We start from the raw sequence: 14859 nt of genomic DNA on the forward strand, positions 1-14859 counted from the left end.
TGTGAGATGTTTCCACATCAGCATTCACAGGAGATGCCACTGGCTCAGCACCACTGGTGTGCTGCAAACAAAAGATTCTGGGATGGGTTCAAACTGGCCTCCATCAGAGTTTCTGCAGAAGGAGAACAGCCTACCACCGCTTGCACGAAGGATGCCCATTTGGATTATGGTATCTACTACAGGAGCAGAATAGCAAAACTCTGGCAGGAAGTAAAAACCTATTCCCCAGCAGAGCCCCTGAAGGCTGGACAGTGTCCCTGCTGAGCTGCTGCAGAGCTGGTAGTGAAAAGGACTGCTGATAAACTGTATAATTTATTACCTAATGAGTCACTCTGAACCCAAATACTAGCTGGAAATCCGTTCAAGCCAATACACTTTCTCAAATGGAAAAAAATGGGACCTGAAGTTTATTTTTATGTTTCTGTTAAACATGGACTGCATGAGTCAAGAAGCATTTCTGGTTACTGGTTAAGAACTGGTGTCCACGGCAGGAACTTGCTAAGTTCGGGAGCTGCCTGCACAGCGAGGATCCACAGAGCAGCTCAACAGCTCTCCTCCCCCATTCCAATGCAGGCCACATCTTGGAGATGTCCATGCTGCACACCCCCACTTCTGCAATGCAGTGCCACACTGCTGTTCTGCATAGACCACAGCCACCAATTTTAGTGCAAAACCTCTCTCCACCTGCCTCATCTAAGTCCCTCCCAGTGGAAGAAGCAGTTCAGTTCCAGTTCTCTGAACAAAAGCAGCTGTTGTTACAGAGAGGGTGCCTTGTGAGTCTCCAGTTCAGCTGACTTTCCTCCTGACACGCCTGTCTGTAAACCTCTCTAAGCAGAGTTGTAGGTCTGGGTGGTTTTGAGCCTGTGCGCATGTGCACAGGTGGAGTGGGGCTGAAGGAGGAAAGTCCAAGGAACTTTGGTTACATCTTTCAACAGTCCTGCTTCAGCAGCACTGTGTACTGCATGTGGGAAGCTGGAGGGAAGTTTTGATGCAACACCAGGACTTGCCTTCTGCATTACAGCCTTTCTGGCTAATGCCTTGTATTACAGTCCTGCCTCCTCCAGACAATTCTGGAGACTGGCCCTGGGCCAGGTTCAGTCATTGCTGAACTCAAATCAGACCTGAGAAATGCACTGGCTGGGACCCAAGGTGGGTTGAGCAGCTCCTTCTAGCAGTGTGCTACCTGTATGGCTGCAATAGCTCTGTCTAAACTAGTGAGCTAAACCAGGATGGGGCACACTGGCAGGCAACTACCACTCAGTAGTTACCACTCTCTCCAATGTGCTTGTGGTCTGTGCCACCTACAATTCTTCCAAGCAATTCCTAGATAAGTTTAACAGGATGCATGAGTCAGGAACTGGTCCCACTAGGCAGCACAGAGACGGCCGAGTAGGTACAGAGAGTCTGGCTGTGTAGAACTATCCCAGCTGTCCTACCAGGAGCATGATCAATACTAAGCACTAGAAGTGACCTGAACTCTAAACTGAAGCAGTTACATGCCATACATGCTTGAGTGAGATGTGTGTGTTTCCAATACTTTCCTGGTAACCCGGACGCAGCTTCCATGAAAGTCCCTTTATTGAAAATCCAAACTATTGTTAAGTGTTAAATTTATGTGCTTTCCACATTATTTCAAGAGGCTTTTATTTTCCAGCACTGATTTGGTTTAAAGGAGCTAGGTAATGGTGTAATGTATTTGCACACTGCTTTTAAATGTGGAGCTGAATTTCACCACTGCTTGAGAGTATGCAGTACATGAGTGTTCGGGTACGTAGGAAAGATGGAATGAATACAGAGCAATCTTTCTACATGCAGGCGGAAAGAATTTGCAGCTCTGCTTCTTCCCATGCAGAGGAAAGCTAAAGCATTGCTTTGCCTCCAATGGCTTTGCTAAAGAGAGCCTCAGGGCAGAAGGGCCATCTAACCTATAAGCTGGTTGCTGCAAGGAAATACTGGCAAAGCCAATGCTGAAGAAAGCTGGCCATATCTCCCCTCTCATAGTACTTCTGTTGGAGACCCTCTTTTCATTACTCTGATTTTTTTTATCTGAGTGCCTGGTGAGGTATTACCCATTTCTCAGCTAAGAAAACAGAAGTGCTTGCTATTACATGATTTGTCCTAATAAGGCAATTTAGCTGCCAAGCTGAAATAGAAATCAGGGGATTTGAAAACTGGTTCATTACTCTAACGATATGATGAGACTCATATTCCCAAGGACAAACAAGAGGACAAGCCTCTGGCAAGGCCAAACACACTGAGAACTAATGTATTTTTCCTGACTGTGGAGAGAGACAGGGAAGAGAGATCTCTAAGAAGGACACAGGAATATCAACAAATCAAGACTAACATCAAGTAAATACCACACAGTGAAATGGTTATTATTTTCTAGTTCCCAGTTCTCAGAGCAAAGCAAAACTTTTGGAGCTCTGGTCTGACACATCTGCCTTCCAGACCCATCTTGGCCATGGGGGTCAAACCCACAAGCAGAAGAGTTTCCTGTCAGCAAGATGAGAGGCTGTTTGGTGTGGGAACACTGTGCTTCTGTCAAAGCAGTTGCACAGGAGATAGTTGTAGGTGAAACAAAAGAAGGGGAAGAAGCCAGCTTCTGGAGTTTCACGACTGCAGCACTTTGTAGAAGAGCCAGGCACCTGAGCCCAGAACTATTAATGTATTTTCATAAGAAAAGAGAGGAACAAAGTACCCTAATAATATAAGGAATTTGATTTTCTGTGTATTCATAACATTATCTAGGCATCTAAGCTTCTGAGGTGTTTGGGATCTAAGAAGCCTCCAGCTACTACAAAAAATGAAAAAAAAAAAGAGCTCAGAGGACTCCTCAGAGGTCATTTAAGTCTACAATCTTAGCCTCTGACTTCACTTTAATCCCCTCTGAGTGGTGTCTGTTCCACTTGTTCATAAAATCCTCCAAAAAGGCAGATCACAAGCTCCACAAGAAAATCTGTTGAGGTGCAATACAGCATTGCTCTTAGAAAAGATTTTATTTACTGATCTCACATGGGCTTACTCTGCAGACGCTCCATGTCCTTGACCTGGATGAATGAATCCAGATGAGATTAATGTCATTGCATATATTTATCAGCTAGCTGTCTCTTTGGCAGCCACACACTAAGGACTGGTTCTCAATTGCACGAGATAGACATAAATCCTAGGCAGTCAAGCCTTGAAAAGTGTGATCTTCAGTCTCCAAGAACACTGGAACCTCTTCTGGAGAGGCAGTGTCACCTTCACTTACTGGAGAGACACACAGAAACAATGAATCTCTACTTTTCCAGGAGAAGTAACAGTTTTAACCACCTGGTCACTCATGATGAGGTTTTTGCAAAGGTAATTCTAAAGTGAAACGGATCAGAAGTGAACAATCTACCACAGAAGAGTAAAGGAAACCTGAGAGGGGAGAAAACACAATTACTAACAGAAGCCCCCAAACACAAATAAACAAAAACTAAATTAGAAATGAAAATAGGGATATATTCATCCTAAATAACATTAAGAAAATGTAAATTAAAATGTAAATTAAGCAATTAAGCAAACTCAGGTAGTGGAGCATGTAAAAGGCAACATACTCAAATATATAGATGCAGTGATGCAGAATAAAAGTCTTTTTGCAAGAGAGCAATTACTGGTGGTTTCAAAGCATTTTGGGCCAAATGGACAGCTGCATATGACTCTGTTTTTTTTAATTTAAAAAGGAAAAGAAAGCACTGTATTTGGTCATACACATGGCCTCTCCTGCACTGGAGGTGAGACATGGTTATCCAAACGAGAAGGTTCCGCCTGGGAGCAGGTAGAGCTCAGAAACATCAGTTACGGATTGGGGATGTTACATGAACCTCTCTTAACAGCTAGCCTCCACGGGCCAATCTCAGTGTGAACAACAGGATTGCAAACATTTGGCAAAGGGAAGATATTATTGATCAAAACATATAGAAGGTGTCAGAACCTGGTGTCAGAAACTAATGAATTGTGTTACAACTAACATCCAGTGCTGTGCAAGGTAAGCATATTTCACAAGCAAGGGTAGCACAAAGGAGGAAGCAAACAATGGTAATGTAAGATGTCTTTCTACTTTAGGAACATGGCTTTGAAGGATAAAATCCAATGTAGTATCTCTTTGTGGGGGCTACTTGCTATTCCCACTCGGTGTGGTGCCTACTAGTAACAGAGTGAATGCCTAATGCATATTTTACACACCCTGTGGATGTCAAATGGGACTGAGTTACACTTGCAGATGTAATTTTTATGGTCAATTTGCAGCTGACAAGTTATCTACATGAATATGTATTAGTGCTGAAGTTAACAATTTGTGCCTCTTTTCATTTTGGTAGATGAGTCCAATCCAGCTCAAAGATACGTATATATTAACTCAGCAATGCCACTTACAGCTCTTTCAGATCTATTTAAGAAGGCATTACAAACCCAGCAGTCTTCACTGTCACCTAGGCAAGGAAACACTTCCCACTTTGTTGAAACTTTTTCATGGAGAGTTGACGATTCAGAATTGTTTTTTACTTTTTAAGTAGTGGGCAATAGCCTGGAAAAGCAGTAAAGCTATTTTCTTCCATAACATTTATATCTTTAGGTAAACAGGCACCACTGGTGGCAAGGGACTAAAATGATAAAAAGCAGAAGGAAAAAAAATGTGAGTTTTCATTCATCTTGCCATTTTTGTCTATGAAATTTAAGGCAAGGGAGATGAAAACATGAAGAATTGGAATGCTCTGTGTAGACGTTAAGCAGTCTGAATAGCTGAGGTGGGTCTGCTGCTGCATGGCAGAAATGTGAACTTGAGTAAGTCACGTGTGTAAGAGCTCCGACCAGGAGTGAAACTGCAGTCCTCCAGCAGTGAATTCGAGCCAGCCCTACCAAGCTCAGCTTCTGTACCTTCTGCCTCCATGTAGCTCCTGCTACAAATACTTTTCTTGTCTTTGGCCCAACCTGTTTCTACAAAGGGGCAGACAGAAGTGCAGTGCAACTCTCCTCCTTCCCACCCCAATCTTGGATTGTCCTCTGGATTACAGAATGCTGCTGGGACCAAGAGTAGCCACTCTTTAAGATGAGAATGAAGAATTATGGCCCACAATCAGATGGATTCTTTATGTTCTATTCTAACTTTCATGCTTGCTCTGGCCCAGCGCATATAACTTGGCCCAAATTTTATCTAAATTAGATCATAAGCCCAAACAGAATAACACTGTTCTCATGAGTCTAATTAATACAAATTGCCATAAAAATCACAGTAATTTTGTATTGTTTCCACTGTATTTACAAAATGGAAAGCATTAACTCACAATGCTCTATTTCATTTGGAAATACATGCATAAATGTAAAGGAATTTCTTGGTGGCTGTACTGAGGAAAGGTTCACTTTGCAGCTGTAGCCTCAATTATGCCTGACATCCATAACTAACTACTTCAGTTTCAAGGGGTTTTTCACTGGCAACATTACATTTCCATATAAAATGTGTGACATTCTGCCCTTTTACAGTTTTATGTGAACATTAACTTTACAAATTTGCTTTCTCCCTCTCCCCTTCTGTAACAATTTCTGCCAACGATTAAGAAACCACACTGACATTTATCTTGAAAAACTATTTGAAAAGAATGTTTATTCCCTTCCTCACTATTTTTCAGATCATGAATGCAATATGAATTAAGAGTATTTAAAAACATTTAATTAAACAAGTGAAAGTTTTCTGGACTTTATGTATCAATTGTGATCTAAAGAAGTTACACTGACCTAAGTTCTCACAGAAACCTGTTCCCTTAGCAGAAAGACCAAGATACATAATATCTGAGGCCACATAAGCACAGGAAAAAAACCTAATGAAACTATGATTGATTCAAAGTCTGAAATGGAGGCGAAATCTTGCCTAGATGATTTTCCTTTTTGCAAGATATCCAGTGTTAAAGTTAAAATACAGCAATGCAAATAGTCTTCTAGAACCACAGTTTATGATAACATGTACCATGTAGGTGCTACATAGTATATTTCGAAATGCTTGCTGGTTTGTTTTGGAGTTTTTTCCCAATAAAACATTCTTATTCCTTGGAAGTGGTGCACCGTTCAACGAAGTATATAGAACAGTACGCAGCTGTAAAAACACTCCACCTCAGGCTTCTCAGATAACCAGAAGATGCGACCACACAGCCCCTTGTTCCCAGCATATGCTTCTGGGGCTGGCTCTGTGTGCAAGGCACAAGAGCTGTTTCTTTCCTCATACTTCATTCAAACTCCTCTCTCTGTGACAACACAAAGTAAACTCACCCTGGTGTGCTCAAAGAGAAAACCCCTTTTGTCCTGCCTTGGTCCACATTTAACTCTCCTCTCTGTGCTGAAGGCATTGATACACCATTTCAGTGTGCCCCTAATGATAACCTTGTGAAAACCAAACCAAACGACAAAATCATCCCCCCCCATGCTTCCTCCAAAACCTGTCAGAAAACAGATCTTGGACTCTTTCAACATATTATCACGAAGAAAATCCTCTACTTTCTTGTACAACAGCAATAGCAGAAGTCAAAGCTAGCAGAACTACTCAGTCATTACACCTTGTTTTGACAAACTGTCATAGAGATGATAACCCAGATTTATGACACCCTCAGAGAACACTCAGTCTAAACCAGGATCAGATGGCAACACCTCTTTCTCAACAAACATTTTAAAATGTTGTTGCGAAAAGCAGTGACTTTGTTCCAGGCTATTGTTGTTCCTGATTTCAGCTCTGCTGGATGATACTATTATTTAAATAAAAGGTTGTCAACTCACAAGAAAATAATTCACTGCAATAGTTGGACATTGTCTATGGAAAACAAGATCTAGTATTAAGGATCTATTATTCGCAGCCATTTTTCTTGAAGTTCTTAAGAACAAAATAAATACCTTTTTTGGGACAATTGAATTGGAACCCTCTCAGACAGTGGTGCTCTGAAAGGTTGGTGAATCACTCCTGCCTGTGCAGGTGCCACATAATCTATCTGCTCAGTCCACTGAACTTCTACCCCTCTTTCCAAATACCCCATTCCCTCTTCAGTCCCTTCAGTGGTGAATGAAAACTCTTTGAAATCATCCAGGTTCCTCTTCTTGGAACACATTTAAAAGGCTGTTTTGGGCAAAGATCTTTGCATCTCCTGAGCATTCACTTGTATAATCTCTGTAAACTGAACACTCATTCTTGGTATTTTACAATTTAGTTTACAATTGTATTTAAAGCTCTTCAACACAGCAGACTGCAATACCATCTCCACATGTAACAAACACCATTTATATTTTTCTTAATGCTTAGTCAAAATAGTGAAGACATAAAGAGATCAAATGGGCAGAATCTGACAGCAGAAACTTTGAGAAAGAAATCCGGTACAAATGTTTAATGACGAAAGTGATTAATCATTTGAACATCTTATCCAAGAATGTGGTAGATTTTCTATCAACTGAAGCCACTAAATCAATAAATTTTTCCAGCAGATATGCTTTAATTCATCCAGAAGTTATGGAAACCGGTGCAGGATTATTAGGTAAAGTTCTATCATCCCTGTCATGCAGAAAATCACTGAGTCAAAATGACCCTTTTTTAGATTTCAATTTCTGTGACTTGCAGGGATTTTCTGGGCTGTGGCACCATCGTTAGCTAAAGCTGAACTGAAGCAGAACCAGGACTACGCTTCCTAAAAAGACAGTGTTCCCCTCAGCATCAGAGATCAGACTGCTAAACTGTGGTTTTCAGATCCTTTAGGACTCCTCAGTGCCACCAAGTCTGTAAATAGCAACAGCTGCAAAAAAAAAAAGAAACACAAAATATTGCACATATATGTGGTCACAGTGATCCACGTATTTGTAACCTCCAGCAGGAGTTACTGCAATCCTCCTTATGTGGGAAGCAAACCACACACATCGTGTCCCCCAAGTAGAGAGCTGAAAACCCCACCTGATCGCCAGCCTGGGACACTTTGCACCCATCACTTGGTGGCCCTGCCTGCTGGGCTGAGACCTCTGCCAAAACAACAGTTTGTAGAGCCTGACCTAATTAATATTCCAAAGGACTGGCTCTCATTACCTGTGGAACTGCCTCTTTCTCCATTTGGTTGAAGCAGGCAAGTTATAAAGGAAGGGTAGAAAGGAAATTCCTCCACAAAGCTAGCTCCTCTGACCTCTGTGCCCACAGGAAACAGCGAAGTCTACTGATGGTTGGCTTGGCCTCACCCCTCAACACCTGCAGGGGTCAGTGACCTGGGTCCCTGAGGTTTTGTGCATGTCAAAGCAATTCACTCAACCACTGACAACTTTCCAAATTACTACAACCTCTCTGTGTCTGGCTATGAGCACCAGCAGCACACAGATCATGCGATGCTCCTCCAAGGCATCCTATTACAACTTGCGTGTGGGAAGGCAGACCAGGCTCTCCCGCAGACAACTCTCAGCTGTTCCCCTCTATCCCTGCACTGAAGAGTTTTCTGGGTTGGATCGGTAGTTTTGAGCTGAGCACAATAAAGGTCCAGAATCACACAATGTTGAGCAGTTAGTTACTTATTCACCAGTGCTGACCCCAAGCTGTGGGGCATGAAAACATTCTTGGAAAGTAACACAATCTGTTTGCATGTTCATGACTTCATTCCCTTCTGTCTGTGCGCAGAAGAAAATAATAATGCGTTTAAATTTAACTATCCCTTGTACAGCAAAAGATATTCTTCCTGCCCTATTAAACAAAGAATTGTACTGTACATTAATCCCAGTAGAAAAAGGGAACAACCACAGCTGTGAGTATGACTAACAACTGACCCAGACTACTACACATGGCAAACAAATCATCTCAGGAAAATCTGTGAAGTTAGCTCTTTTTTCAGGCTACTACTGCGTTATCTGAAAGTAAAATTCTATTGAGAAAAACCAGAAATTTCTACTTACTGATACAAGAAATAAGATCATTAAATCTTTCCTTAGGAAAGACAGGATTTTCCAGCCCTCGGAAATAGAGCTTCAGTACTCCAGCAACTGAGTTAATGTCATGGTTACTTTGGTCATCTGCCAAAGGATTTTCACCTTAAAAAGTAAATAAAGTGAATGAAACACACATGCAGGAGCATTCTTGCATGAAACATTTTCATAAGTGAGTGACATTTTGGGCAGTTTTTGTTTTTAGTATGTGGGAGGTGGCAATGCAAGCATTCAAGTACGATAATAAACACTGATGTAGAAATCCCAGACTATGATTAAACTAAAAAAAGGCAGCCTAAATAAAGCTTCCCTACAATTACATAACCCAGGGATCTCTTAGGTCCTGAACTTCCAGCTAGGTATTTATGGACATGTCGTGATTTACAGTTAGTAAAATAAAAAAGCCAAACGTTCTTAATTGAATAGAGTTTTGCAGACTTTTCTTTGGACCCCTACATGAAGCAAATGGAGTAAGATCACTCATTGAATTGAAAGATGTGTCTTCATTCTAAAAATGTAAAACATCAGGAATATATGCAACCATTTGGTTGAAAACCTAACTGAAACCTCAGCCACGACTGCACTATTTTATTTATGTAATTTTAAAGGCTTAATCTTTATTTTGAAATGCTTTAAAATGTATAGATCTTCAAGGATAACACTACCTAGGAGGAGCAGCTAAGAATAAGCAGATTTAAAAGCTGCAGAATGGAGGGATGTGGCTTCACTTAGCAAGTGAAAACAGCTGCTTTATGTATCTTGTCAAAGACAAGATCAGGTTTAACAAGATATATATATAACTAATACTGGGGAGAAAAATACTGTGCATATTTTCTCATGCTTTTAGTCACAAGACTTCTTACTCCAAGGGTTTTGTCATTAGCACGATCTGCAAAAGTTTTAATTTTCCCTAGAAATTAAAAAAACCCAGCTTTTAAGACTCAAAAAAAGGAATGTAAGATTTAAAAAAAATGTAACAAGTATTGCTTTAACACAGTTAGAGGACTGCTGGACCCTGGTTTCCCTAGCAGAGCAATCCTAGGCTGGGAGTTGGAAGCCACTAATGTTTAAAAAGCTGGTTTTACTTCCTGGTATTTTTCATGTAATTCCTCCTCTGGGGCTGAAGTTTCCTTTGGGAATGAAAAATGGAATGACCCCTTTTTTTTTTACTCCCTATTTTCCTGGATTGTGATGCAACTTTGGCAGAAGGACCAGAAAGTTGAGCACTCATATTCCAGAAGATCAAGCAACAGGACTTTCAAATTGCATTAAGTAGTCTCTTGAATCAAATTAAACTCATTACCTTTCTTTTCTGAGGATCTTTAAAATAAAATACACAGAAACTATTATTTGCAGTTTACCATTAACAAAAAACTAATGTTTACAGTTGATTCAAGAGTCATATGTCTTGTCTGAACAAAATAAGAAAAACCCTCAAGCTCCTAGGACATAATGGAGGATAAACATGCACATGTCATCATTGTACTTCATGTTTAAGCATGTGATGGCACAAAGTTTCAGGTGCAGTACACACAGTACATACAATCTGTTTAAACAGTCAAGAAAATAATTAGAATTTAGAAGATTTTTAAATGTCAGATATTAAGGTGCTCAAATAAATGAAAATCCAATTACCTCTCTCAAATGAATTTTTAATATCATTGACTTCCACCTGGGAACCAGACACTCTAAAAATTCCCTGATGCTGAAGACCTGCAGAAAAGATGGGAGACAGTGGCGAAAAATGAATTAATTTTTAAAAATACTTTTAACCTCTATTTTAAAAACCAATTGTAGTGCTAAATGAGGAATGTAAAAGATTTATGAAAAAGTCAGGGCAGTAATGAAATGACATAGTTTTTGTCAGAGCTTACCATATAAGTTTATAAATCTGATACAGCTTTCCACAATAAGAGGAATGACTTGCCCTGAATCCTGCAGAAACAAGAGCAGAACGAGTGAGCTGCAGATCAGAAAGAGGAAATCTCCCTACTACGGCCTAATGTGAAAATGGACTTTCTTGGTCAATCTAGATGGACATACAGTGCTGGTAAAAAAACACCTAAGTAAAAATACCACTTCTAACAGAGTTCTCTTCCCATTTAGAGGGAGGGAAGAAAAGGAACAGGTGAAGAAAAGAATTATGGTTCTTAAAATCCTTTAATCAGGAAATTCAGTTCTCTACCCCTGTTACCATATCTGGCTAACACTGTATGTGACATCCAGGCTCATGCATGCATTTTAGATTTTTGAAGCAAAATGAGTTAAAGCAATGAATTTGCCCTTTAGAAAGATTATTACTAAGAATAATAATTCATGATGAAGATGATCCCTCTGCATCAATTTAACTGACCTTTCTTTTCCTGGTGGAGAAAATCCTATGTGGACCTAATTATGCAGGACTTAATTCCTCAATGTGGGGGTTTTTTATTATTTAGTAGGGTTTTTTTGGTAAAAAAAAAAGTTTATGGCAAACAATTTGCAAGGCATTTCTGGATTTGCTGGACTATCAGAAACGTTCTTGGAGCAGAGCCACTGAATGACATTGCATGGGGTAGCAGAACGTCTCCCTCCGGACTGAGAGCACTGCTGTGCGCTCTGCTGGTTTGTGTGCCCTACCATGGGGAGACAATGGCCTGGCATGTTCTTTCTGGCTGCTCTAAATAGCTGGTAATCACCGGGTGGTGAATTGCAGCTACCTTGAGCTGAGCATGTGGCTCAGCTGCTTCTTTTCTAGGCACAAAATTACTGGGAAAGGGAGGTCACAGCCTACACCTCCCCATCTGCCACTGGCAGAGTTCAGGAATCACAGCTCCTCATCTCAGCAATGATACAGCAGCAGGTCTGTAGCTACATTTTCAGTTACACAAAAGTGTTTTAAAAAAGGATAAAAAACATTTGTGATGGAAAGGGGTGAAGATGACTGTACACTAATTTTCAGTGAGTTACTTGTCTTTTCCTTTTAAACTGCTTATTTTCCGAAAGAATCATTGGAGTCCTTTTGTTTTGGCACTTTAAAAAGGGGATGTTTTAACCCAAGCACACTAGTGACCACAAGTTATTAAATACAGATTAAAGACATAAATAATATGGTTAAAAATTATTTGGAAAAGTTGGTGCTTATGCTGCAAAAATTAGTTTCAAAAGTAATCTTAGAATTTCTTGTCTTGAAAGCTGTAATTTTTCTTTCCAAATGCATTTCCAATATGTAAGTGCTCAGAGAATTGACTAATTCATTTGAAAGTTTAGTACAAAATCAGTTTGAATTATAAAACCATGAATTCAAAAGCACCTTGTAACTCAAACCACACATTTCCTCTTATAAGCTAGTACTTCGTTTTCATACTAAACTACACTAATGGAAAGTTTATGAATTAAGCTCAAGTAGAAAAAACTACTAAAATCCGTGCTGGTTTAGTGGGGCTTACAAAAGACTGTTATCACTAACTACGCTATTTAAATTGCAGCTTGTTCGTCTTTTAATTCAAAACCTAGCAAAGACTGGCTAGCCAAGAACCAGTAATGGCTGCATTAGCATTTCCTCTTTGACTTGTGTCACGGTTTGGTAACAGCTAAATAAAAAACCCCTTGGAACACATCAGTTGTTAAACCCAGGAACACCATCATCTTCACCAACACCGAGCGGCCTGGCTCTCCAGAAAAGCAGAGTATTAGAAAACGTGCACAACATGCACCCACATCTCCTGTTAGTACACTGGTTCATGCAAAGAATGTGAAGCCCAGGAAAAGATAGCGTTTGCAGTAAGAAATTACAAAAAAAACCCCAAACCCAAATCACTTTCATACCTGGTTTTGGAGAATCTGTTCAGAACCACACAAAACTTTGTACTTAAGTAATACCCTTGTCTTGGGGTGACTTTATGATGTGTATCCCATATCGTTGCTCTATGCCCAGAAATTAACTTTGTGCCTTTCACTTCCGGGACTATGCTTTGATAACCTATGACAACCCTGAAATAATCTAAACTAACAGCTTTGCCTTTTGGATCTAATCAAACAACAATAATTTGAAATAACAATCTGTGTTGGTGAGTGTCAAGAACAGTGAGCCTACTGCTACTGTGAATTTAATCTGATGTGTGTAGTCAGTGAATGTATGTTTGCAGCTAGTTATAATTTCTTATGATGCAAAACTCTTAACAAAAAGCTATTTGGTGTGATACTGTATTTCACTAGCTGTAATCCTTTTGTGCCTGTCAAAATAACTCATCTCTATCAGGAATGACACGGTCTTTGGGCAGAGATGCTATCCTACGGTAGCTCCCACACTGGCAAATCTGTCATAAGGCTACCAGCTTTTTTGACCTCTTTCCTTCTTAAATTATGTAGGACTCCCCACTTGCAAGTAAGCCCTGTCACCCACACTGCCATGTAGTATAACCTTTGTCTCTGTGAAGGAAAATGATGAGGTACCATTTCTCCTGATTTGCTTTGCCCTTCTCTAGTCCAGGGGCTTTCATTGTGAGAATTTCTGCTTCCTTGCTTACTTTCACCCCTAAGTGTGCATGCGGAAAAGCTTGACGCTGAGAGATTTTTCCAGCTCCCAGCCAGAATCTGTGCGAAAGCAGGACTTTCACATGAGTGCTGGCAGAGAGCTGGAAAATCTCTCGGCATCAAGCTTTTCAGCATCCACACTTAAGCAAGAAACAGCTCATGATACTCATCTATTTCATCATGAGATGATTTCTCAAAGTCTTTGCATTTCACGGCACCTCCTGTGTAACAATAATAATGAAAATAATAATAATAGTTTTCCCTACAGTTATACTGAGGATTTCTGAAAGCTTGACTCAAAGACAGTTAAACCTGTACAGTGCCACTGAGCACAGAATTTGTTCTGCAAAGTGTTTGCCACTAGCTATACTGAACAAGAAAAAAATAAATCTCTGTAACATTCAAACCCAATTCACAGAGCTTGCAGTCAAGAATTTTATTCATTGCATTTATAAGTGTAATTTCACCATTTTTAAAGATTTCTTTCCTGTAGCTGTGTCAGCTAGCATCCAGAGGCACTAATTGTGATGGGCTGGTGCTTGAAAATGAGTAAGAAAATATCCATCATTTAAGACTACAATCCCTCCAGAGTTCTGCTCTGGTTTAGTTTTGCCTGCTATATTTGTACACTCATTTCTTAATGCAAACTTCTCCCTCCAGGTCTTTGAAAGAACTGATTTTGAGCCAGGCATGAATGCAACCCGAGAGCCAGGCAGAGCTGGTTCTCTTGTCACCAGAACTATACCTGATGTCTTGTGTGAGAGTTCCTTCGGCCTCGGCTAGAAGCATTATTAGAAATAAAAGTATGAGAAAGAAGAAGATAGTAAATACAGCAAAGATACAAGACCCAGAATAGTGGTGATCACAATTTCACACAATATAATAAATTCCTAAAGTCATAGGAAATCAAAATCTGGATATCAAACCCAGGGAAGTACTGCTTGTCCATAGACTTTGAACACTGAAAGTAATGAAAATAACAAGCAGGAAACTGTGGTAAATTGTGGGATGCACCACTACATCCTATCTTCTACATGAAGCTAAGTTTCCTCTTAAAAGCAGGCTGCCAATACTATTCCTACTTGATTAACAAAACTGTAGGGAGGCTAATGTGAGAAACAAATCCCCATCTTTCCCTTTGACTTCAGGAAGTATTATATTGATCAACCGGGAAAGAAGAGCCCCAGGACAGACTTAAACATAATGATCTGCCTCAGCTTTTGTGAGCTGGTGACCATTATAGTAAGAAGCGTTGAGATCAGCCACTGGGGTGGCTGGTGCCAGTACCTTGATGAACGACTCCAAATCACCATTAAACAACTTAGCACTATACTGTGATCGGGGTCTGGCCTTCCTGTGTTTCTGGGGCTTAGGGGGAAGATTTGGAGGCCTAAG

At 40.2% G+C, this 14859-nt stretch overlaps 1 protein-coding gene across 2 annotated transcripts in view; it reads right to left on the bottom strand.

Annotated features, from left to right (window-relative positions):
- SRGAP1 (SLIT-ROBO Rho GTPase activating protein 1) overlaps positions 1 to 14859 on the bottom strand; it is a 146867-nt gene that overhangs the window by 20454 nt on the left and 111554 nt on the right. Inside the window, exons 12-15 of one of the 2 annotated variants that reach the window (XM_048300795.1) lie at positions 14752 to 14854; positions 10824 to 10884; positions 10585 to 10662; positions 8920 to 9054 (exon numbers count right to left, since the gene is read on the bottom strand). In XM_048300795.1, the coding sequence (XP_048156752.1) occupies positions 8920 to 9054; positions 10585 to 10662; positions 10824 to 10884; positions 14752 to 14854 (377 nt within the window). Of the gene's footprint in view, positions 1 to 8919; positions 9055 to 10584; positions 10663 to 10823; positions 10885 to 14209; positions 14244 to 14751; positions 14855 to 14859 lie in introns of both variants that reach the window. The other variant, XM_048300796.1, reaches the window with a different exon arrangement.

The sequence above is a fragment of the Corvus hawaiiensis genome, chromosome 4, assembly GCF_020740725.1.
Source record: "Corvus hawaiiensis isolate bCorHaw1 chromosome 4, bCorHaw1.pri.cur, whole genome shotgun sequence".
Classification (NCBI taxonomy): Eukaryota; Metazoa; Chordata; class Aves; order Passeriformes; family Corvidae; genus Corvus; species Corvus hawaiiensis.